Source organism: Bactrocera neohumeralis, chromosome 3, assembly GCF_024586455.1.
Source record: "Bactrocera neohumeralis isolate Rockhampton chromosome 3, APGP_CSIRO_Bneo_wtdbg2-racon-allhic-juicebox.fasta_v2, whole genome shotgun sequence".
Taxonomy (NCBI): Eukaryota; Metazoa; Arthropoda; class Insecta; order Diptera; family Tephritidae; genus Bactrocera; species Bactrocera neohumeralis.
In genome coordinates, this window is record NC_065920.1 from 1,705,331 (window position 1) to 1,730,408 (window position 25,078).

General features: G+C 39.9%; 1 protein-coding gene across 2 annotated transcripts; it reads right to left on the reverse strand.

The window, feature by feature from the left end:
• Positions 1–1,056: 1,056 nt before the first annotated feature.
• Positions 1,057–20,438, reverse strand: LOC126752823 (T-box protein H15-like). 2 transcript variants are annotated; one of them, XM_050463813.1, is made up of 6 exons: positions 18,541–20,438; positions 12,208–12,542; positions 11,998–12,128; positions 3,768–4,053; positions 3,366–3,610; positions 1,057–2,000 (listed from the first exon to the last, which is right to left on the reverse strand). In XM_050463813.1, the coding sequence occupies exons 1-6, from the start codon at positions 19,022–19,024 to the stop codon at positions 1,448–1,450; spliced, it is 2,034 nt and encodes a 677-aa protein (XP_050319770.1). In that variant the 5' UTR covers positions 19,025–20,438; the 3' UTR covers positions 1,057–1,447. The 2 variants fall into 2 exon arrangements, with proteins under 2 accessions (XP_050319770.1, XP_050319769.1); XM_050463812.1 differs by having other exon boundaries at positions 12,196–12,542.
• Positions 20,439–25,078: the final 4,640 nt, after the last annotated feature.

Genomic DNA, 25,078 nt, shown 5'->3' on the forward strand with positions numbered 1-25,078 from the left:
TCCGATGGTGCAAGGTCAGGCCTATATGGTGGATGCATCAAAACTTCCCAGCCAAGCTCTCCCAGTTGTTGCCAAGTCAACAAAGATGTGTGTGGTCTAGCGTTATCCTGATGGAAGACGAAGAACTTTCTGTTGATCAGTTTTGGCTGTTTTTTTTCGATTGCTAGATTCAATCTCATCAGTTGTTCACAATAAAATGTAGACTCAATCGTTCGACCAGGCTGGAGCACTCAGCATAACCTTTCTACGCGTCAATCCTGGCTTTGCGACCGTTTGTTGAGCTTTACTACGCTTGGACTATGATCTTTTTCGCTCATTATTGTCGTATTTGTTTCACTTTTTGTCTCCTGTTACCAAAGAATCGCAGATGCTAATTCGGTCCATTAAATTTTTCATCGACAATTCATGTGGTACCCAAACATCGAGCTTCTTTTTGTAGCCAGCCTTTTTTAAATGTTTCAAAACCGTTTGATGATGAATGTTAAGTTCTTAGCGATGTCATGGCTGCTTATGTGACGGTCCTAGTCAATCTTTTCCATAATTTCATCGACATTTTCAACGATAGGTCGACCAGAGCGAGGTCTTCGAGGTTTTCGACTACCCAATATAAATACTTATAAGGCAAGAGATCTAGCTGGCGCTATAGCTATTAACTTCATAGAAGCAGTAGATTATATGCCGTTAAAGGTTTGTTTTTGTTAGACCGTTAAGCGCGTTAGGGAAACGAGGATGAAAAACGATAGTTTGCAGGGAAGATGTAGAAGATTAAAAAAATCCAAAAGATGCTTAAAGAGCCCTGCGGAAGGCACAGTGGTTCAGTTAACTTTTACTCAATGCTTGATTTGTTGAGGTTATTTCTGCAATAATTTGATTGAGATATTCTACAAAACAACAGAAATACCAAAATTAGTACCGCCACTTTCGAAAATGATGATTTTTAAATACACACACATGTTTATATAATTTGCCCCAACTCTGTGCCTTACTTAATTGCATAGTTTTTCATAATTTTTGAAAGCTCATTAATTTATTATTGTTTTAGTTTTACGATGCTAGACATATTTTTATATATATTTATACATTTATTAGATATTTCTAAATATTTTTCATTATGAACTACATACATACATACAAATTGATTAGGAACATATATAAATAAAGTAGCGTTTTTACAAATACAATAAATTAAACAGTTTTCATTTGAATTAGCATTTTTACATTGCCTTACATAATCATTATCGCAATTGCCTAATTTTAATAATTTTAATACTGCAAACGCACATCCAAATATTCTACAATTCACGCCAAGCGAAACAATAACCGTTTCCTTTCCTTTTTTCATGCGCGCACACAGCTGGCAACGCCAAATAGCATATCAATGTCCGATGAAATTAAAAGCAAAATATCAGATTGCACAATTGAATCCCCGCTCGCTTCAGGCCTCTCCTCATAGTGGAGGCGAGCGCGTTATTGGCGGCTGCTGCTGCGGCACTTGTTGCTGTTGTTGCTGCGGATGCGGCACCTGATACGGGCTGTAGCGCTGAAAGTGCCTTATACGCATATCCGGCGAGGCCGAACCGGACGAAGAGGGTGTAGTGGCCGGGGGCGGCGGTGCTATTCCAACCATGATTGACGATGGCGGGGGTGGTGGTGGCGTGCGGCATGCATTGGCCGCTGCTGCAGCGGCGGCGGCGGCTTGTGCAGCGACGGCCTGTTGATTGGCGCTCGCTATGAAGCCGGCGGTCAGCTGTGGCCACTGCTGCTGCCACATGCCAATGTTGAAGGCGTTCAGCACAGGCGGGCGCTGGTACAGTTGCGGCAAGAGCATCTCCGTGTACGGCGAGCGGCCAAACATTTGCAGATGCTGGCGCGCCTTCTCCAGAAATGCCAGCGACGCGGCGTCGGCCTCTTGCGGCGATAGCTGCGCCATTAACGGGTCGGGAAAGAAACGCAGCGGCGAGCGCAGATGCTGCTCGAGCAAAAAGGAGTCCATGGGGTCGCTGTGGGTAAGAGATTTGCATTTAAACAATGTTGGGAGAAAGCTTAGCATTAATTTCAATAAGTTCTTAAAGATTTTTGAAATGAAAAATTCTTTTAAACAAATGTTGAAACAAATTCAAAACTATTTGGCGTGAGGTAAGTGTAACTCATTGCATTGCCAAAGGCTGATTTCTGTAACACAGCGCTAAATACCGCTTCGAGCCATGTTGCGCTGAGTGTACAAGTGTCTATATGTACTATGTGATCAGTGTTATCGTCACATTTGCGATTGCAATTATCATTCGGATAACGCAAATAACATGTACTACAACGAAGGGAGTTGGTACACGGCTTAGATGATGAATGAAAATAACGCCAATAAAAAGTGGTAACACATTCAGTGCAACAAAAGCATTTAATGCGTTGTTTTTGTAGTTTGTGTTGTTGTAGAAACAACATTGTTCGTTATTAGCAGCGTTTCGTTAGTTGATCATGTTCGTGTTGCACGTACGACTGCGCTTCAAAGTTAAATGCGCCGACCTATAATTTTCTCGGCCAACCTAAAATGCTGACGGCCGCCGCTTAATTGTGTTGTTGTACTCGCCTGCGTGTACCGCATATAAGTATGTAGGAGCATACTACTGTGCGAAGCGTTTACGCTGCTTTATTGCTGCTGTTGCTAATTTGCCAAAGCCGAACACTGTCGGCATTTGTGTGCTGTGCCCTGCTCTTGCGACGAAAGTGTCGAGTAATAAAAAATCTCTCCTGCCACTTGCAACACGGCTTGCCTTTCGAAATTCCTACCGACTTTTTGCTGCTTGCCACACCGCAAGCATTCCGAACTTTATTATCTCTCAATTTTTTCATATCCGAATTTGGCAAATTTTCGGGCCAAACACTTTTCAGCTTTTATGATATGCGAGATATTTCTTAACACTTCATTCGCCGTCACACGCATGCCGCATGAAAGCTGTGGCGAGGCGGTCGGCAGCGAGGGCTCCGCACGCAACATGCGATGCAAGTGATCTGCGTAATTGTTGCTGAAAATTTATTTATTGCTAAATTGGCTTTTGTGGCTTTTTGTGGCTCTTTGTCTCGCTAGCCTTGCCTTTGGCAGAGTGGCTGAGGTGAGACAAGAATGTGAACGTGTTTTGACAAGCGTCGAATGCAATTAATCATTTTCACTACCGAATGTTCGAGCAGACATGCGAAGAAAGCGGAGAGTGATGTGTGTGGACCCTAAATAGCCAATGGCAACGAGAATTTCGGTATGGAGCGATAGCTGATGAATAGTCAATTGCAAACTCGAAAGTTTATAAAAAGCACTGCCTGTGCTGCGTTAAGCTTATAACTTGCAAGTGGGTGTATGTGTGTGTGTTACCTACCGATCAAAGTCTGTCAGACGCGAGGAGTCACGAAATCCTTTTGCGAAGGGGTTTGAATCGATTTTCAACTTTGTGATTAATTGATTTTGGTAAGCCGTAACCGCCGTGAATACCGTCTCTGGAAAAACGAAAGTTTTGTGGTCCAGCTCCTGCAGGTCCTTCGGGTTGGTGGGTATATTCTGTCCATGAGCGAGCCGCACTAGATGTATGCGCGGCTGATAACGGTGCATGGAGTTCAGTACGATCTGTAAAATGGTTTGGAAGAAGCAGAAACACAAATGAAAAAACTTTAGATTTATTTGAGTTTTTAGTGCGTTTGCTGTGGCTGAGTTGGGCACTAGTGCGAGTCTTTTCTCTGAATTTTATAAATCTCTTGCTTTTACACAATTTAAATTGACTAACCTGCCCATTTTTGTCCATTTCATTATTTGTCAGCTTCACTTTCTCGAAGGAGACCACCTGCTTTCTCAGCGCCTCCACGCTTATGGGACAATCGGGATGTGGATAAAGCCGCGCTGGCGGCGGTGGATCCGCTTTGCCCGCGACCAGCCACGATGAGCGGTGATAAGCATATCGATAGCGTCGTGAATCCATCGGCACGACATCCAACACGACAGCATAACGGTCGGGTGGTTGTATCTGTCGCAGTGGTCCTGAAAAGCTAACGCGCACGGTGGGGAACATGCGTCTGTGGTGAAAAGAAATAAAACGAAAGCGATAATTTGAGTTTCAGAACTTTAAAATATGGATATACGAGTACAACGTATAAAATATATGTACATATATGTATGTGCGATACTCTCGGATCATTTTTGTTTGTGCTTAATTCTGTTTTAATTCAAAAAAATGCCCGAAACTTCCATATCGAACTGCTTTAAGATTGAAGATATGATTTCCAATTTAATTTCACTCAACTTGGAAATCCGTAAATGAGTAGGTCCTTTAGATAGATTTTTCACAGATTTTCGAACGTTTGGAGCCACTCTTTCGGTGTTCACAAGCCTCACGCCCGCTGAAAACAGTTCATTATCCTACTAAGTAGCCGATTAGTATGGCATAGAAAGCGTACTTAGCTTTTGTAGTTAGTATAATGGAAATTCGTAGAAAATTAAGAAGTAATGTAAATGAGTGTTTACATATGTACGTATGTATGTGCTACTTAATGTGAAGTTGCCGAAATGCCATAATTTTAATGGAGTCGTTTTGTATATGCGGCTAATAAGCTGTGAACATGCAAAATGTGCCGATAAAGTTGACGTTGTGGCAAGTTGTTAAGTAAATCATAACTGATTGGCCAATAAAACAGTGGGAGGCAGAAATTAGGTAGGCGAATGAGGCCGTCGCGGAGCCCAGTTAGTGTTGGAATATTAGTCAATTATGTGAAAGCCAAGCAAGTATGATTACAGAGAGCTTAAACGTTGCATTCATGAAAATGCTGGTTCCTTTCGGTGGTGTCTCTAAGAGAAGAGTGTGAATTTCTTTCTTTATTTCAATAATTTTCTTTAAAAGCGAACAGTAGATTTTTAAAAGTTATATTAGTTTTAAGTGAATTCAACACTAAAGATTAAGTCACTCACACTGAACCCTATTGACCGCAATTTGCCCAAAACAATGCGAAACAATTAGGCTTGCAACATTTGTCACAAATTAGCATATCAGACGGACATATCAAGGGCTAATAAAAATTTAATGCGCTCAGATCCTCAAAAACCAGAAGTGCCGCCAACACAACGCTCATATAAAGGAATACGCATGCTTACACATACATACATACAAACATTGCTGGGCGAAGACTTGGAGGAAAGTGAAATTGCTACAAAAAATACTAATTTTCATAGCTTAATTAATATTTCATTGTGAAGAATTCATTCGACGGCGTCAAACGGCAGCTGAACTAATTCAAAGGACATTTATCATCGCAACAGCAACAACAAACACCGCCGTCGATGATTCGCTTTTTTAAAAGAGGCAAGAAGGCAGACAAAGAAGGAATGTGGTGTCGAGCAGAATGATCCTACCTGAGCTAAGCAGCAGACAAAGCGCAGTGTAACGGATAGCGGACAGAGAACACGCAATAAAATTGTACTTTTGACCGTATTGAGTTGACCTGGCGGGGGGAGCGGTACAAGAACAACATACAAGTAATAAATAGCGATAAAACGAGAACGAAGCGAATCGTCTGCAACTGACCGCGTTCGTGAATGCAGGGGACCTTTCCTGCATGTTGGTCAAAGAGTATATAGAACTTTCATATATGTATATGTATATACATATGTACATACATATGTATATATGTTGCATATGCAGCACATCTCGATGTTGTTTTTGGGTTTTCGGTAAGAATTATGAAATTAATAAAATAATAATAAAGGCAGCAAATGTTCAAAGGCATGTTTCTGCTATCTGCGCTGCCAGTGTTATTGTTGTTGGCGAGGTAATAAACAGCAATGCGCACACCTCTTATCGAGTCCAGCGATAAGGATCGCGTGTGACCGCTAAGCAATCGGACCGTAAGCGCGGCATTAGAGGCGCATTTATTGTCTGTGCATGTTAAGTGTGGCATGGTGCAGGTTGCAACAGCAGATATGCCTCAAAGTCGCAGACGCGCCAACACACACACACACACGCGAAGACATATTGCAGGAACTTGAAGCCTAGGAGCATTTTCGTAAGCGCACGACAGTAGACTTGGCGGCGAGGGGTCGGGCGACAGCGGCAAAGCTGCAGAAAATTTAAATTTATGTGTTGAGTTGTCATAAAAAGCGGGAAAATTTGCATATTTAGTTTTATTGCATTTGTCGGCGATGGATTAACGAGCGCCGGAGCCGAGGTGTTGATAATGAAAAGGCCGAGCGTAACAACCGCGAGAGCTGACCTCGAGAATTTCGGGATTCCCACCAGTCTGTGCGCTTAGAAGAGGAGATGAGCAATAAAGGATGATTAATATTATGCGAAAATTCCGCTTTTATAACTGTGAATGAGCGGAGGGGAGGGTGAACATATTTCGTTTACTGCTTTCTAGTAAAATAAATAAGGAAGCGCAGCCAACAAGGTGCAAATGCCAGCGAAATCAATAAAAATAATAAAGCAAATAGCAAAGTGTATTTATGGTGGCCGCGTGATAATTGATGTCATTGCGAATCATCAGCGAAAATAACAAATAAAGGCGTGTTGAACAACCTCATTCGCTTTACGGAATAATTAAAAGCCTCGGTTGTTTATTTTCTATGTCACTTGTAGCATGAATTTATGATGTCCACCCACAGCCATCAGAGAGAGAGAGAGAGAGAGAGAGAGAGAGAGAGAGAGAGAGAGAGAGAGAGAAAAAAAAAAAAAAAAAAACCATCTGCCACACGCACCGATAGGCAACAGTCAACAAGCACCGCCAAGCACTGCGGTTCGCGACGGCCGGGCCGAGCGCGTTTGTGTAAGAATTTGTTTCCCTTTCAGCGCGGCAACTGAGGTGGCACGACGCGGTAGACCGCATGCGGCATGCTACAATTAGCACTATTGTAGTGCACATTTATTAAAATATAACAGAATCGTAAGAAAAAAGTGCTCTCAAGCAGCAGCGCAAACCTGCGAACGCTTATCGCAGCGCTCATATCTTTAACGACAACAACAACAACAGCAAATCCGCTGCCTACACACAGCCACACAGCCGCGCACATACATACATTATATTATATGTCCACCGCTAATGAACTCCAACAATGCGAGGCGCTGCGCCGCGTTTCGTGCACAATCGCATAACTCATTTCGGTACATAATTTTTGAAATGTCAAAAACACTTCACGAAAAAATATCGTGTTGAGTTATAAGGCCTTGACAAGCAAGCCAACTAGTCAGCGCTGGGAAAAGCCAACGCGAAACACAGCAGAAGTGGCTAAAAAGTGAGCGGTGCGTGTTGCAAGCGCAGCGAAGTTTTGCGAGTTTTGTTGAAGCTCGACGAATTTCCCAAAAGCGAACATATCTGGCGACAGAACACGATGAAAGCATTAACATTTCAAGAAATTTCTTACCAAAATTCTTTTATTAAGACGCTGTCGGTTGCCTGCGAGTGCATTCGGAAATTATTCATTTGTACCCCAGTTTTTGAATGCGCCTGTTTTATGAACTTGAGAAACAGCTCAATGTGCAAGCAAACTCTTTCGTTATAATCTATTGTTAACCGTTGTTTGTTAAGTAAATGTCATTTTGGATAAACATCTTACTACCAATTTAATTAACGCCATGGTTGCTTATGTGGAATATGGTTTCAATGGTGATCTTGGAAAAAAATTGGAGCAGTGAGATTGTTATAGACTCAAAGCGTTTTGTCAATCTGTAGTCTCAGTCTTATGACTGAGGTATAGGTATTTTTGGGTACCATAACGGAGCGGCGTTCTAAGCTGTCCAAGTGAGATCTTTGTTAGGATCGACCTCTTGTCCTTACCTAACCTAGTGAGGACTTTTGAGTTTACGGAAGGTCGTTCTATGCAGTCCAAGTGAGATCTTTGTTAGGATCGACTGCTATCCTTACCTAACCCAGTGAGGACTTTTGAGGTTACGGAACGGCGTTCTAAGCAGCAGCAAGTGAAATCTTTGCTAGAATCGACCGCTAACCTTACTTAACTTAGTGAGGTTTTTTGAGCTTGTGTGACCCAAATATTACGTCGTTGATTCGGAATATTTATTCATCACAGGTTCTTCGAAGTTAATCAACGATTTTGCATAAGATCGTGCTAGAGAATCGATACATTTACTAACCGCTACCTGAACAAAGGCATTTCGGCTTCTGAATTTTTCCTAGCAATCTTTCATACTCATCTCTTATGCCGATTTACTACTCCAGCCATGGTTTATGACCGAAGTCTTCGCACTGTAGACCAAGTGCAAAGGAAAATGACAAAGCGCATGGCAAGGTATTACGGCTATCAGGGAAATTTGAAGGGTTGAAGGGTTATGAAAGGTGGAAATTTGAATACGTAAATTCACATGACGATTGCTTTCTCGTCGCCCTGCCGCACGAACGTCGTAAAACGTAAGTGAAAAATAAACTGATGAAAGGGGAACGCTTGGGATAAATGGCGACAGAGCCGGGGAGGCGACACACTGCTGCCGGCATGCGTGTGCGTAGGGAAATCGTAACGGAAAACCGTAAATCATACATAGTCTTCACCATTTACATTTTATGGACGGTTGGCAGCGTGTTCAGCTGCTCCAACCTCACATACAAACGTACTTACACTTATTTCAGTGCAGGACTTGCTACTTACTTACTATTTTTTCTTACATAAAAGCCAGCATTTGCACACGTACGTTCGTGGTTCTATTTTCGCCGTGCGAGTGTGAAAGTCTAAATCCGGCACCGCGCCACATATCACACATTCAGTGGGCGGGAAGTGGCAAGTGTCGATTTTATGGTACGTTTTATGGCGCGAAAAACTAGTGAATATCAACAAATTCGTAAAATAGTAAAGCATAAAGCGGTAAAAAGCCGAAGTGCTTGAGGGGCGAATGGCGGGCAACACACCCACATGTGTATGTATGCGAGTGTAAGTATTTTCTGTGAATGCCTTTCGCATTATTCGCACGCCATTACAACGCCAACGCAAGCTGCTGATAAGCGTGTTCATTTTCGAGTTTTGCCGACTTTTCCTCAATCAAAAGTGCTGTAAAAGTGGATTTTTATTGAATGCGGCGAGGTGTGGCGTGCAAATCACAATTTTCAACGCAACAACTGCCATGGCAATTAGACGAAATGCCAATTTGGTGAAATTCAATTTTTCAATTTGTTTTCAATTTCTCAGAAGTGGCATGTGGAGCCGAGTGGCTGCCGCTACTGTCTTGCTCGCTCGCTCGGAGCGTGTAAAATCGAGTGTTGGCAAACATTTTGGCACCTTCTATACCAACACACACACACACATATTTACACAGCTTGACATGCTGCATGTGTATTTGAATATAGTAGTGTAAGTAGTGCTGTGTATGTGTGGCATAGCTGCAAAGAGGCACTTAAAGTATAACTAACGCGCCTAACAATAGCTCGAAACACACGGCTGTGCAACCGCTGCGACCACTTTTGCTACTGTTGCATTCACCAACGTGAGCGAGCTGGCTGTCGGTAGCACCGCTGCGACCACTGACTGCGTAACAAAAACACAGCTGACCACGTGTTATGCCGCTGCTTACCACAACCAAGTTACTCTGCGTTTTGCGGCATAAAGCAGTGACAAAGAGCCCGAGCACGACTTCTTCAAGCATTCGTGTGATTGAGCGCATAAATCACTATATTTTTTGCTAGAGATTTTTATATATAACAGTTCTAATTTCCAAAAATCCTTTTCGGGTATCGAATTTAATATTTCTCGTATAGGACCTGAAAGATCGAGAAATTTGGAGGTATGTCTACACGAAGTTTTGGGGTTTAGGTATAATATTCAGGTCGTACAGGTCTGCAAGAGTTAAAGGATCGCCGGAATTTTCATGGCAGATATTCGCTCGGCGATTTTCCAATATCTCCCGAAGAGTGATCGATATTCACACACCTCCAGTTAGTATACTATGTATGAACAGAATAATTGCATTTGCGTACTTTATGCATCAAATGCATATTTCTCCACCGTCGGTTTTGAGCAATTTTCATTACGCATGCGCATTTGCATGTCAAGGAGTCATAGAAAGCATTACATTGCCATTATGTGACGGCAACAAGCCGTAAAATAGCTAACTGCTGACGATAAGTTGCATGTAGTGGCGCCTTTGTAGTGTTTCCTTTTCAATCTTTGGACGGAAAAAATAATTGGTACAATCGATGGGCGTAAATAAAGGAATTATGAGTTACAGTAGGGTTATAGCAGATTATACCCTGAACAGGCTGTTTAAAGTTTGTAACTTTTAGACGGAAACGTCGGATATCCGATAAAATATATACATAAAACATCAGTATGACCATCTGAGTCGATTCAGCCATGTCCATCTGTCTCTCCGTACGCCCACTTGTTCGTCCATCTGCCTGTATATACGCGTACTAGTCCCTAAGTTTTGGAGACATCGATCTGAAATTTTGCACACTTCGTTTTCTTCCCAAGAAACGGCTCATTTGTCCGAAATGAAGTCGGACCATTATAGTATATAACTTGTATGCTTGAATGGAAAACATCTTCATTATAAGAGATATCTTTAAAATTTCGATTGGATTATTATCTAAGGTGGTACTACAATCTCCATAAAATGGTTCAGTTCGGACTACTATAGCATATAGGCAGCATAAAACTGAAGAATTGGAACCAAGTGCTTGTAATTTTTGGAATCTTCTGTAATTATGAGGGGTATTAAAGCTTCGGTGCAACCGAAATTAGCGTTTTTTGTGTCTTTTGTTCGAATTAAACATTTATCAATGAATATTATTCAAACCGAATGCAGAAATTCCTTGTCTTTGGAAGCCAGTTTTATTACTCAACTAATTTTTAGAAGCAAAAATTTGCATTTCAGAAAATATCCATAATATATACTTTGTGGAATAACTAATAAAGTGTATTTGCCTTGCATATGTTTGCCACGTTGCCACGCCCACGCATGCAAGTCGCGTTGCAATTCCACATTAGAATGAGTGCAAAAACAAATACGCTCTGAAATAATGACAAACGAAGTGCTGACATCGATTCATATCTTCAAAGTGTGGTAGGCGAAACGCCGACGGACGGCTCGTGTAACAAGCTGAGTGCCGCCGTTACGAGGCCGGGCGGGCGGACGGCCAGGCGTTTACGCTTGGCATGTGTGACGAAAGTGCACCCACATTTTGGCCAAGAACAAAGGGCTACAATTTGCCGAGTGGGAACGAAGCAAGCAGCTAATGAGTGACCCGCTGAGCGATGTGACAGCAAGTCAACTTTGCTTCAGACCATAAACGGCTAGGCGTCTGTATGTGTGCGAGGTTCTGGTAGGCAAAATGTGTGCGCATTGTCGGCGTCCTGTTCGTAATTAAAGAGCAAAGGATATTTGCGAAAACGGAACTAACAACGACAACAACAAAAACACATACACAACAACCACATGACACAAATACGAAAGTACTCGTGTACTATAATACATGACTGTGTTTGCAACATGCAACATGAACGTGCGTCAAAATCAGGCGCGGATCCACGGAGGGGGCACAACGGAGAGTAGTTAAAAGTTATGCAATATTTTCATCATAGACACACCGCAAAGAAAAGGACTTTGAGTTCCAAGTACAAAATTATATAGTTCCCCACCCACCCCGAAATTCTGCTCTAGATCCGCCCCTGGTCAAAATTTTGTTATTGTTGTTATTTTTTGGAAAAATTTTGCTGTTTAGGTGAGAGTCTGATTTTTGGAAAATCAAGGATTAAATTGGACTTCTAAATTGTGCTTTTTTCTAAAATTTTTGAGGAGAAAATTCAAAATTCCAAAAGAGTACTGTTATACCTAAAGCTAAGAAGCTGAAAGCATCCTTTTGGCTAACCATGCATGCGCAACTAAGTTCTCGATATTTTCAAGATTAACACTTCTATGTTGCATAATTGTACCAAAGCACTTAAAATGCAGTTTTTACATTTCCAAGCCGCTACTAGAACTTAGAGGAAAACACACAATGCTTTACTTTGATAATTCAATTCGGACTCACCTCCCCGTTTTGGTGATTATCATCTCTGTGCCCAATTCGTGGAACTTGTCCCACAGTTCCTTCGTCTCCAGGTGACACTGCACCGGCAGCAGCTCATCACAGTTGCAGGAGCCAACAATTTTCGGTGCAGACTGTCAACAAAATAAAAGCAAATTAGTCGCGTATGGTTCCGGGGGCTTAGGAGTGGGTTGTGCTGACTTTGCGTTTTACCTGCGCGGGCTCCGGCGACAGGCGATCCTCGTCGTTCGCGGTGGAGCTGTTGGGGCTCTGCGGTGAAGCACGCCCCCGACTGCTGCTACGCCTCGTTTGTTGTTGTTGTACACCGGTGCTATCACCGTTACTAACACTGGCGCTATGCTGACTGTGGTGCGTATGCCGTTGTAGTTTGTGGTGCGCCTGTGGCAGGTGCTGTTGCTGCAACTGATGGCGGTGATGGGCACGCATTGCGCGCCCCGACGGCGACTCGGAGTCGCTACAATCGACCACATCAACATCCACATCGACGTCATCGTCTGGCTCGAGATAGGGTTCCACCGAAAGCGGACCTATGTTTGGAGAAGGATTAAAGAAAAACTTATTTTGGTTTTTGTAAAATGCTGCTAATTATTATAAAATTATAAAGGCAAATATTGGCGAAATGCTGCAAGCGAAAAAGTGTGTAAGTGTATCCCTGGCTGACACCTCGATTAGGTTTATGGGGGCGAGGTCTGTCAACAACGTGACACTCCAGTGGCGCTCCGCACTCGGACTCCAGCGCGTACAATTCGCTGGCTGTCAAAAGCTACACGCAGACGTGACAGCCAGAACGGCCCCTCTGTTATCGCAATTGCCTCTTTGGGCGGCTACGCACACACCGATGTACATAAATACAGATGTAGGAATGTGTATATGTGTATGTAAATTTGAAAATGGTTATTGTGGATATTGGTGCGTTGCAACCAGAATGCACTCCCTGCCACTAATGAGACACAATTAAGTTGGCGTCTGTTATGACAGCAACAACAATATGCAACTGCAACCGAATTTTGCATGTACTCGGAGTGAGTGAATGCGGCATGCCCCCAGTGCGTAATTGGCGCCGCGCAGATGCATATTTCAGATAGGAAATTCAATTATTTGTTTTATGAAATTATTTCATGCAAATGACTTGACCAATTGGCTCCGAAACAATTTGCGGCCACATTCACACATATTCACGCGTATATATTCATACACTGTGCACATTTTGCATTTATTATTATTACTCCTTTTTTTGCTTATAAATAATATAAACAATTTAGGAAATTCGTCGAATGCGCTGCATTTTTTGCTTTTCTGGTTGACATTGATTTTACTGAAAATGTGATGCGCCAATTATCGGGTAATCAAGTTCACACATTTCCGTCATTTGTATACTCATTAGCATTAAAATATTTGCATTTGCTTGCATTTTTGCATTCTGAACTAATTATCAGGATTTCAATGAATCCTGAAAACGAATTATCGACTTTGTCGAGTTTTCCAATTAATTTTCGATTTCTGCCTAATTTGACAAAGAAATTATTGCTCCTCTCATTAAATAAAAATGTATTTTAGCAAGTAGCTCCCGATGCTTATATCTCTTGCAACATATCGAAGTTTACTTTACAACTGATTTTCCGAAAATTTGATGAGCATTGGTAAAAAATTATTTTATTTAGTGCTCTATAAGCCGAATATGGGTTTTTTAAGAAAATTTTAACTTTCAACAATTTTTATAAAAAAAGAGCTTTTTCAAAGAGCTAAAGAGTTTTAAAAATATTTCAAATCAAGTTTAGTAGTTCCGTAAGTATGTCATTGTAAAACCAAACTTTCTGAGCTTAAAACCTAAGTTTTGAAGATAATAGGCAAGTGGGTCTTATAAAATGTTTCAACTAGCACTTTAAACGGTAGATGTTAACACAAGTTTCAGTAGTGATTTTTCTCACTTATCATGTATTTCCCCCTTTTTTGAAAACTTTTCTCTTCGGTCCAAAACTGTTTATTATTATAGAAGGGAAACGCGTTTTTTAGAAAGATAGATACTAATAAGAAATACAAGTACATATCATCTAAAATGCAAAATAACGTAATTCTACTCTTCGCTTCACTTTTCATAATTTTACAGGCGAAATAAAAACGATATGGAAACTACTCATATTGAAACAAAATTGAGTTTAAAAAAATACAGTGTGTTAGCTTCATAACAAGGTAAGTTTACCCCAAATTTCATTACAGAAAACAAGTTTTTGTACAATATAAAAATCAAAAACTGAATTTTTTTTATTTTTTACATAAATTTTGAGGTTATGTGAAAAAATCTGCATACAAAAATTTTGACATTTTTTTCATAGAAATTTGTATTGAAAAGAACTTTTTCACATATCATGAGGTATATCGTGGAGTGTATGAACACATTTTTTTGGAATTTCGTGATGGCATCTGTGGGAGAAATGGCTGGGTGAATGACATGCGTTTTTTCACTGGCGGACACGATTTCTCATGTTTGGATCATCTGAAACACAAAAACCCAATTTGTTCTTAAAAAGTACGTGAATGGTTATCGTCTATACTAGAATCATGAAAAATTTTGATAAATAAAAAAGTAATTAGCGTTTTTTTTAATATTTTCCTATGTTTTTTTTTACATAAATTTTATCATAACATTGTCAATAAATTATAAAAAATTATAGGGACGATAGCCAGGCGTTTTGTGAACATTTAAAAAAAATTAAGCAAATCGGTAGAGTGGTTCGACCGGAATCATGTCCGCCAGTTTAAAAAAGTGTGTTTTGAGAAAGGGAAAAGAAAATGCGAAAAAAAAGAAAAATTGATGTTTATTTTATCTTTCGTTTCCGATGGGTTTCAACATACTATGAATTTCTTTCTTTTTTTTATAATTTTTCTTCTGCACTAGTCTAAGAAACAGTGAGTTTTGCAATTTAAATTGATTTTTTTTCATTGTGATATAAACTTCATAAAAACGAAATTGCCTCAAAATAATCAAACTTCAACGGTTAATATCATTTAAGCGGTTAGGTTTAAGGAGAAATCGTAAGAGACCATTTCGTAAAATACGCGATTTCCTATCAAATCTATGAAACGCGATATTTAATATGAAAAACAAAAAAAAATGTAAGGAGGACCTTCCTGTTACAAGAAAAGCTCATACTCGAAGAGATTTTCGTAGAGGTATCTAAGAACCCATTTTTTATAGTCAAAAATATTCGTTAATTCTGATCCACCCCAATATATAATCTTTATATTATGTCAATCTGAATCCCTCAACAATACTTGCTAAAAATTTTCACTAATAATAACATATATAAATATATAAGGAAGTGTGTGTAGTGCGTCTTAATTAATTAAAAACAGCGGAGTAAAAATTTGAATTTCATATAACCAAAAGAAAAAAATGTAAATTTCGGAATAGTTTCATTTTATTGGGTGTTGCAACTAAGTGCCATATAAATTATGACATTTAACCTTTTGTTCATATTATTATTCTCCCCTAATATTTTAACCCAAGCGCGTTAGATTATAAAATTATACATTAAGCTCAAATATATTCAGATATTTTTAGCGATTTTTGAGTTTTATGCAGATTTATTGGTCGAGTCTGTCAGATCTCAACACCCCACAGCAGCAGAGAAAAATATTGTTTGAAATTTGCATATCACAATGAAGTGAAGAACTGACAAACGCGCACAAACACACGCTCGCACATGTCTTTGCTTTTACACACACTATTTAGTTATTGCGGTGACTTCTTCGAAAAGCCTAAAATGATGCGCTTCCTCTTCCTTTCAACGATGTTGAAGTGTGAAAAACATTTATTTGCATGCGCTGTCGGCTGTCTCAGCTGTCTCGTACGTCTCCATGCTTGGCGGCTGGCGGCTGAGTGCCTCTTGGCTAGCAGCGCCTTACTGTGGCGATTTCGAGGCGTTTTCCTGTTAATATGCATAAAGAAATGTGCGCAACAACACTTGGGATATAATAATAATTATGAGTGTTTCTGCATATATTATAGTTATTTATGGGCGTGAAACTTTTCTTGATTTGCCTGACTGATTTCGAAATGTGTGAATATTTGCATACACATCAAAATACCGACGAAAACAGAAGGTCGAACAAAATAACTTCGTTTCAACATAACAGTCTCACAAGAAAATTATGTCCGGACATGATATGCAGATTAACATGCCGTTAACACTTTTGATAAACACATAATTTTGCGTGTTTGTGGTTGTGCTTTGGTCTCAAGCTCTTTGTTTGCAGGGCAAATAGGCAGATTTGAGTTAATGAAACACGCCTGTATAGTGCAGGTCAATTCAATCTGATAATAAAATAATTCGCCGTTAAGGCTAAGCAAAAGGCGATTAAAATCAAAATGAAAGAAAGAGATTGAAAATAGAATTTAAAGAACGGTAAATGTCAACAGTCAATCACACTAAAAAGGTCAAATAGTTATATGCCTTTGAATAAGGTGAATATCGATAACATTTCTATTCGCTGGCACTGTGAAAAATGAAGCATATTTTAAGTATCTCCCCTCTGCGCTCTACAGCCCATGAAACTCTTTCTGGACTTTCTATTATTCCTTAGATGACTTTCCTGCCGCACATACTCCTTCTTTTGCTAACATTTCCATAGGAGAAGTAGTCCTAATATGCAAAATAAATATAATATTCAAAGCTATTAGCATTAGGCTCTAAATAAACAAGCAAAGATCGGTTGTAAGGAAGCTATAATATCCTCCAGAAACACAAAAGATTCCTTACAAAAACTTGATTTCGAACGTTCAGTTTGTAAAAGTGATTCGATATCGGCGATTTCGGCAAATAAGAAGCTTCTTTGGGAGAAAAGGAATTCAGATCGACCTCGGATCGCAAAGGGAAAGGCATTTATAAGATATTTTATATGTAGGATCTCCGACGTTTTCTTCTGGGTGTAACAAATTTCATGGTGAACTTAATATACCCTTACGTTAAGGGTAAAAAAGTGTTTTTTATTAAAAATTTTAAATACGTAGCTTAGCTCCAGCGTATATGGAAAATCCCTGAGGAGTTACTGAAAAAGTTTATGTTATTGTAAGAAGATTTTTAGGAAGTCTCATTAGTGAAAATGTATTGGAGAAATGATGCAATATTTCATTTAAATAACATCAACGAAAAAATCTGCCTTGAATGCCAAGTAATACCTCCAATTTAATTCATGAGCCGATGTGCATAAAAAGATAACAAGAAACGACGTAAAACTAATGAAAGCCTTTACCAGAAGTCAGATTTTAAGTAATATTTTGGAATACTAAATGCAAAAAATAACTTTTTTTATTACTTTTAATAGAACTGCAACATAAAACACAACCTTTCTAAACAAATATAACGAAATTAGGAGTTCTCTACATAACGAAGACTGTTTTTGGCCCCTTGAGGTTCGCTATGTGGAAATTCGACTGTTTTTTTATTAATTTAGTATGAATTAATATCAAGATCTTTGATATTTCGCTATGTTTGTTGATGCGTATTTGTAGGATCGGTGTAGGAGCATTAATTTCTCATCCTTGTGAACACAAAACTAACGATTTCTGGATGTAGCCATCAAAAACTGTCAGATTATTAGCATTAAAGAAATGTTTAGAAGGTCGGTCCCTGCTACATGCAATGCAAGAAATTTGAAAACCTGTGATCCCTTTAAGGGATCGGCTCAGTGTGAATCTCTGAAAAGTCACTGATTTTCGCGATTTTTGACAAAATGGAGGCGGTTTGAACAAAAGTATCGGATGCCAAATTTTTTCGACAGTTTTTCATAGAAAGATTTAAAAAAAAAAAGCTTCCATAGCGCGATAGAGAATGACGTTAAAAATGTTCTCTCCAAATTAAAACTAGATACCTTTAAAACTCTTCCTTTGAGAGTGGAAATCATTTTGAAAAACACCACTCTGAGAAAAACGCTCCGTTCTCCACTCTGTTGCCTTTCTACAAGAAACGCTGTAGCGACCGTAATAATTTGAACTTCGATTTCAAAATTTGAGTGAACAAAAAAAATCGATTTTTCGAAAATTTCACGCTCAGACGATCCTTTAAACGATAACTTCTAATACAAAGGCCGAACTTAGTTAAAAATATCAAAAATTCCTAGGTTGTCTAAATGTAAGCTAGGAATTATTATTAGACCATATGTACATATGTCCAAGGACTGTTATATCTAGAGTGCCATGTTTTGAAAAATATTCAATGAACTTTTTAGTTAATCTTTACTACTGTAAATAAAACTTTTCATAAAGAGGCTTCATTATATGACTACCCAAACTCCTGTGAAAATATTACAAAGCTTAATAAATATACATATATATACATACATATCAAAGTTCCTATGTGGAACATAGGCACCCTGGCCTCCATTTCATAGTAAGAAAATATTTTGTGACATTACTGTTACTTTTAACAAATGAAATACACTATCGCTAACAAAGGAGGCACACATGTGCAGCTCAACAAATGCATGATAAGAATACAAGAACGATAAGTACATCTCATTACTCACTCAAACTCCTTTCGGATGGTTCGCGGCTCGAGGCGTTCGCGCCTCGCGCCATTATCGCAGCGATTGAGAAATCCGTGGCGCCGACACAGGAATTACCGTTGATGATATTTGTGGTGGCTGTCGCTGTTCTAGTTGCCGCGTCGGCAGTTGTTGCGAAAACGCCAGATTGGTTTAACAACAATGTGGCAGCTGCAGCGGCTGCTGCCACGGCGGCGGCAGCGGTGGTGGGTGTGGATTTCGTTGATGCTGACGCTGGTGTCGGGACCTGTTGTGTCACGTTAGCGGGCAAATAATTCAGATTATGCTTTTCGTTATGGTAGTAGAAGTTGTTGTTATTATTGTTGGTGAAATTTCGTCTTTCCTGTTGACTCTGGTGGTGTTGATTATCGTGCAGCTTTTGCTGTCTAAATTGGGTTTGCGGCGATGGCGCTGATGCGGTTTGTTGTTGTTGCTGGGCTTCAGAGGAGCTGTTGCTCAGAAGCATTTTATCTTAATGTTAACACTTGGAAAATTATTTTCTTTTCACACAAACGGACACTGGGGATATTATAAGCGTGAAAATCTTTCTTACAATCGTTAATAGTTTCTGAGAATTTTTTTTATTATTTCAAAACTTTATTTGTCATCACAATTCCGAAAAACTTCGTTCTGGTCTTACACTGATTTCAAATTTGCGACTCAAGTAATTTCCGGTTTGCATCTTGTTCAACAAACAATAGCAAGTACTTTAAGTTCCATATTTGATTTCTTTGGTCGAACTATTTCGCTTTTCGATTTTAGCGTACGCGTGCAACACGCTCCGCGTACGAGTTTACAATGCGTAAAGTGGCGACGGCGACAACTCGAAAATCCGTTAACACGACAACCGCTCCATTGTCACGCTGACCAATGAATGAAGATGCCAAACGGCGGCTGTTGGCGAAATGTCAGGTGGCGCCTGCTCGCCCCAGTCGTACGCGCTGCTCAGTTAACGGCAAGCGACATAGCTTAGGCGCAACATAGCAAACGCGCCGCAAACAGTTGTTTGGCGGATTTGGTAAAAACAGCTAAGACGCGCTGATAGCCACGGAGGCGGTAGCGTTTCACTGGCAACGAAGCGACGAGCTGGACGAAAGCGTCGGCAGTATAAATTGAAACAGAGCGAACGGCGGCGCTGTGTTGTTGGGGTCGACTGTGCGAAACGCACTCGAGTGGCAAGCTGAAAGGCAGCAAGTGGTGGCGGCCGTAGCGGCAGCAACAGCAGCTGATCGATGGAGGCGACAATTGCCTGAGCGACGAGTAAACGGCCATTCACAACGAGCCAGCCAAAAAACAATAGCAAAAAGCGCCAACAACAAATCATATTAGCGAAATGTTGTAGCGGCTAAAGGCAAAAAGATCACAAGGCGAGCGGCACAAACGAGTCGAAAAGTAGAGAATCTAACCCGACGAGCGGAGAAATTTATCTTTTCAACACTTGAAACTCAACTTGGCAGCAGACAGTAAGCAACGGTCAGTTGAAAAGCCGGCTGATGGGTGGCAGCCACAAGGCGGAGAGAAGGGAGAGATACAATGGAGCTGAGCACCTTGCAAAGCGGAATTATAACAGAATTACAACAACACGCCTACTTGAGCAATTTGATTCTTTTGCTGCGTCGAAGACAGCGGGCACCTTCCTCAAAGCAATCAAGTCAAGTCCTCACTCATCCACTTAGGAGTGTAAAAAACAGTCTCACATCAACAATCCGCTTGTTTGGGGGGCTCTTTCGTTTTGGAAATGGTTCTCTGCAAAAATAAGTCAAAATGGAAATGCGATTGCCAACTGAGAGAGGCAAAATTTTCGCATAGACTTCATAATGGAGCAAGCTCCTGCAATTGCACAGCAACTTACGTCCGCATATTCGTTTAAATAGGCTAGAACATGGTCTCTCAGTGAGTACTGTAGGAGAGGTTACACGTTTTGAACTCATGTGCTAGCTAATTGAATAAACACACCGAAGTTATTCAATATTATAGGAATTCACAGAGATCCGCTAAGCAAATGTGCGAGAAAGAGCTAACTTGGTTTAGTTGGTATCGAGAGAGTACATAGTTGGAGATATTTCCTTCTGATATGAACGAGATAGTTGTCTTCCAATTGGATTTTCTCTATCATACACTGCTGGGACTGCAGGTTTTTATTCAAACTCTCACCACTTAAGTCAGAAAGAGATAGCATTACTTGTATGACTCGAATAGTGGCTCTCCACTTTGTTGTTGCACCGTCTATAAACGCCCAAAGTTGATTCCAAAATGTCGCCTGCCGCTTGTGAACACTACATGGGCTCAAATAGGGGGCAGAGATGAACTGTAGCCATCTCTTTTGCGCGCGCGTAAAGCAACCATGATAAATTCGTCATTTTGTTGTTTTTTCTATTTGCTAAGGTCTTTTCTGTGAACATTGTCTGTTGACAGCTGCTCGCATTTGTTAATATTTTATTTATTGGCCGAGTGGTATTGAGTGGAATAACAAGCAGAACTTGTTTTGTTCGTTTCACTTCCTTTGTTACGCTTCGTGTGTGGAGTGAGCAATGGTGAGAATTCTTCAGCTTGCTTTTGTTGTGTTTCACATTTTCCACCACGTTTCTGAACTAATGGTGAGCGAAAAATGGTTTGAGTGAAATGTTGCGATTGAGTGCATAAATACATAAATAAATACATATGAATATGTACTTAAGTGGTATTTGAAATATAAGTTTGTAGAATTGAAATGTTATTATTTTTTTGCAATAGATGAAATATGTACATCAAGTAGGTAATACTAAATTGTGGGCTTCTATTGTATTTGTTTTGCAGTGCTAGTACCAGTATTGCAGGAATATGTCCTGATTTAAAGCATTTTTTTTGTACTTTTTTTATTTTTCACTTATTATTTTTTTAATTTCTTTTAATAGAATTTCTGCGAAATTTTATTGGACCTTGGAATATTTTGCTGAGGTGCTTACTTCTTTAAATGAAGTTGTTCAGGCTAGTATGTCTCATCTCAAACTATTACCGAACTATGTCCGTCGGTCAGAAAAGTTTTCTTTCTCTCTGCGTTTTGTTTTAAGGAGGGCCGCCCTTCCATATAGAAAAGCTAGGCAATTGCATAGGGCGCAAGAGTTTTTGAGCCGCATTTTGGTAATTTTTTTTACATATTTATACCTTGAACAGGTTGTTAAGACAAAATAGGCATTTAAGGGACGTATATTTTGACATTTTCCTAGGGCGGTGAATTGTTTCGGGCCGGCTCTGGTTTTAAGGAGATTCTTTCTTAGTCACTCTACAATAATCTATAAACTCTAACTCTCAAGACTTTTCTTTTCAAAGCATTTTCATGACAACAACCGTAAAGATTCCGTCCCATATTTTTTTTTCTCTAAACAGAGTATATTAAGTTTGCCACGATGTTAGTAATATCAAAAAGAAACGGCAGAGGCCCTGTAAAATGTGTGTTTAAATAATCCGCTTGACGAGCTGAGTCGATTTAACCATGTTCGCTTGTCTTCCCGCCTCTCCGCCATAATAAACGCAAATTAGTCTCTCAGTTTTTGAGATATCGACCAGAAATTTGGTATTCGTCCATTTCTCTCGATTGTCGGAACCGTCGATATTGGTCGACTATAGCATATAAATAGCTGCTATAAAACTGAACGATAGGAATCAAGTTCTTATATGGAAAGCTTTTCTATCTGAGGTGATTTCTTCAAGCAATTTTCATGGGATGTTATCTCAGGCGATGGTGCCATCTTCGAAGAAATTTTTCAAATTGGAGCAGTATATAATATATACAGCTGCCATACAAACTGACCGATCAAAGTTCTTGTAAGAAATCTTCAGTATTTGTGAGGGTTATTATAGCTTCGGTGCTACCGAAGTTACCGTTTTTTCTTTTCTTTTTTTAAAGAAAATTAATATACATTGAGACAAAAAAGCACTCGACATCTCTCGCGAGGTCTCTTTGGACATGCTTGATCGTTCGAATTCCCATCCCATATTCTTGGAGAGCATTATAACTGTCGATGAGACATGGACTTATGAGTTTGACATGCAAACAAGTCAATAATCATCGGAATGGAACCCGTTTTCAGTCGATCTAAGAGATAAAAAAAATTGTTGAAGCAGCTGAAGGCCATCCCATAAATGAAAAGGACTGGAAAAATCGTTGGCATAAGTGTATTACATCTGGTGGGGATTAGTTTGAAAGCGAAAATATAAAAATTGATGAATGATTAAATATTTTGCGTTTTATTTACAATTTTCGGGTACTTTTTTCTCATAATGTTGTTCCTGTAGAGTTATGGTTCAGGATTTACTTAACTTTTTTCTAACAAAAGTAGTGGTGAGCGCTAATGAGATTTTGATCACATCCGGCATTCGAAAAAAAGCTATACATGTGTAAGCAATTATTAATAAAAAACTTTTTTTTTATGTAAATTCATTTATAATATAATCATCATGAATTGAGCTCTCAATTGACGCCAGCATTTCCATGAATTTATGAATGTCCCAATGAAAGGGCAATAAAACAATTGTAAAAAAGTTCAAACTAACGCCCACTTAATTTTCCTAAAATTTGAATTTGAAAACTTAATTAAGCCCACAAACGGAAGCATAAAGGGACGCATTTGAGCTATAAAGCGACCCAACAAGCCGAAATGGGAAAAACGTTAGGCCGTTTTCGAAACTGTCACACGAGCAGACTTAAGCAAATTCATGTGCACACACACACACACACACAGAAATGCGTGTTTGAGTCTTAGGGGGCACTACCGATATCAGCGCCACCAGCAACTGTCAATGTGACATTACAAATTTATTGCCATTTACAACAACAATAAACAGCTCAAAGTAATCATAGCCGAAGTGCGGCAACAGAAGCGACGCATATGTAAATTTATTAATTTATAAGTAGCATTCTAGCCTACATCTGCACCCACCCTTGTCTCCCCCACCGCCCGCAGAGGCAGTTTCACCAACTCATAAACAATTTACGAATTTATGATGTTTTCTTGTGTTTCTGTGAATGCAGAGGCTGTTTCAAAATAAGTTTATTTGCATTCGCGGATATTAAGCCACAATTCATTCGTTTTACGGACACACACACACACATGTGCTTATTGGCTATGTATGTCGCAACGCTACTGGAGAGCCGTGTTGCGCAAGATGGCGCGAGATGTTTGTTTGCACATTTTTTTTTGTAAGATCTTTCATCTGCTTTTGCTGGCAGTCAGTTCGCGGCGTCTTCCTTCGCGCGGCCAGCTCAATGGCGTGTGAAAGGAAACACAAATTACGGAGCGAAAGGAAGTGGCTGCCGTTGTCAACTTGCCGCCATTGCCACACGGCAGAACTTTGTTATGTTTGTTGTATTTGTCTTCTGCACAGCATACACCCTACATACCTATATATGTACGTATGCCTCATATGCATATCCGCGTTAGTTTGCTTTCATATTGATGGTTCTTTTCGAAGTTGTCAGCTGCGCTCGCACATATCACCGAGGCCGTGGACTAGTGTGTCTGCGCGCCTCCGGTTCCTTGCCGTCAGAGCCGTGTGTGTGCGTCCGTCTTCGGTTGCGGTTTCATTTGCATGCGTCGCATTGTGGTGGCACTGTTGATTTGGTTGGTGACAGTGTCGATGTTGGTGGCGGTGACACTGGTAATGATGGCTTTGTTGGTTGCGCGGTCGCGTCTGTTGGTGGTTGTTTCTGTTGTAATTGCGTTGCATACACTCACTATTACAAACCGATAATGGCGGCTATGGTGGCGGTAATAACGGTAATAACCTCCATTGCTGGCGTATAGCCTAAGGTATCCTGCACGTTGGGTCTCGCGCTTCTGCACACAAAAACACACGCTGAAGTTGCTTTATTTTTTACTGTTTCAATGCATACTTTGTTATTACATTTCTTTTTGCACACACGGTGACAATTTTTCAATGATTTGTTTCCTCATTTACATATTCCACCATATTTTTTCCCTTCCCGTGCGTTGAGTGTCTCACTGCTGTTGTTTGTTTGCATTGGCTAAGCTTGGTGTAATGGCAGCGGACGGTGGCAACTGCTTTTTCCCTGTTTTTTATTAATTTTTTTTCCTGGTGGCATGTTGTTTATTCAGGGCTGACAGGCCTATTAAATGAGGTTGTCTTTGCGTGCGTGTTTTCGAAATTCATTTCCATACTTTTATTGCGTTATGGTAGTTTCGATAAATGATTCAATTTGGTGAGGTCTCATTTCGAATTTCATAAGCTCATTATTTCATAAAAAATATTTTGGATGCAATTTTTATACCCTGAACAAGGTTTATTCAGTTCGATACGAAGTGAGAGACTCTTTTAAACATTTATGTAAAATATCTGCGTTTCCACTTGTCTGGACGAAAACTAGTCCTCAGTTTTCGAGACATAATTTCTCAAATTTTGAACACGCTCTTTTCTCCACAAGAAATTGCTAATTTTGCAAAGCTATGCTTATTATAGTGGTTTTGTCGGAACTGCCGACTATAGCATATAGACTATAGCTGTCATACAAAGTGGCCCATCA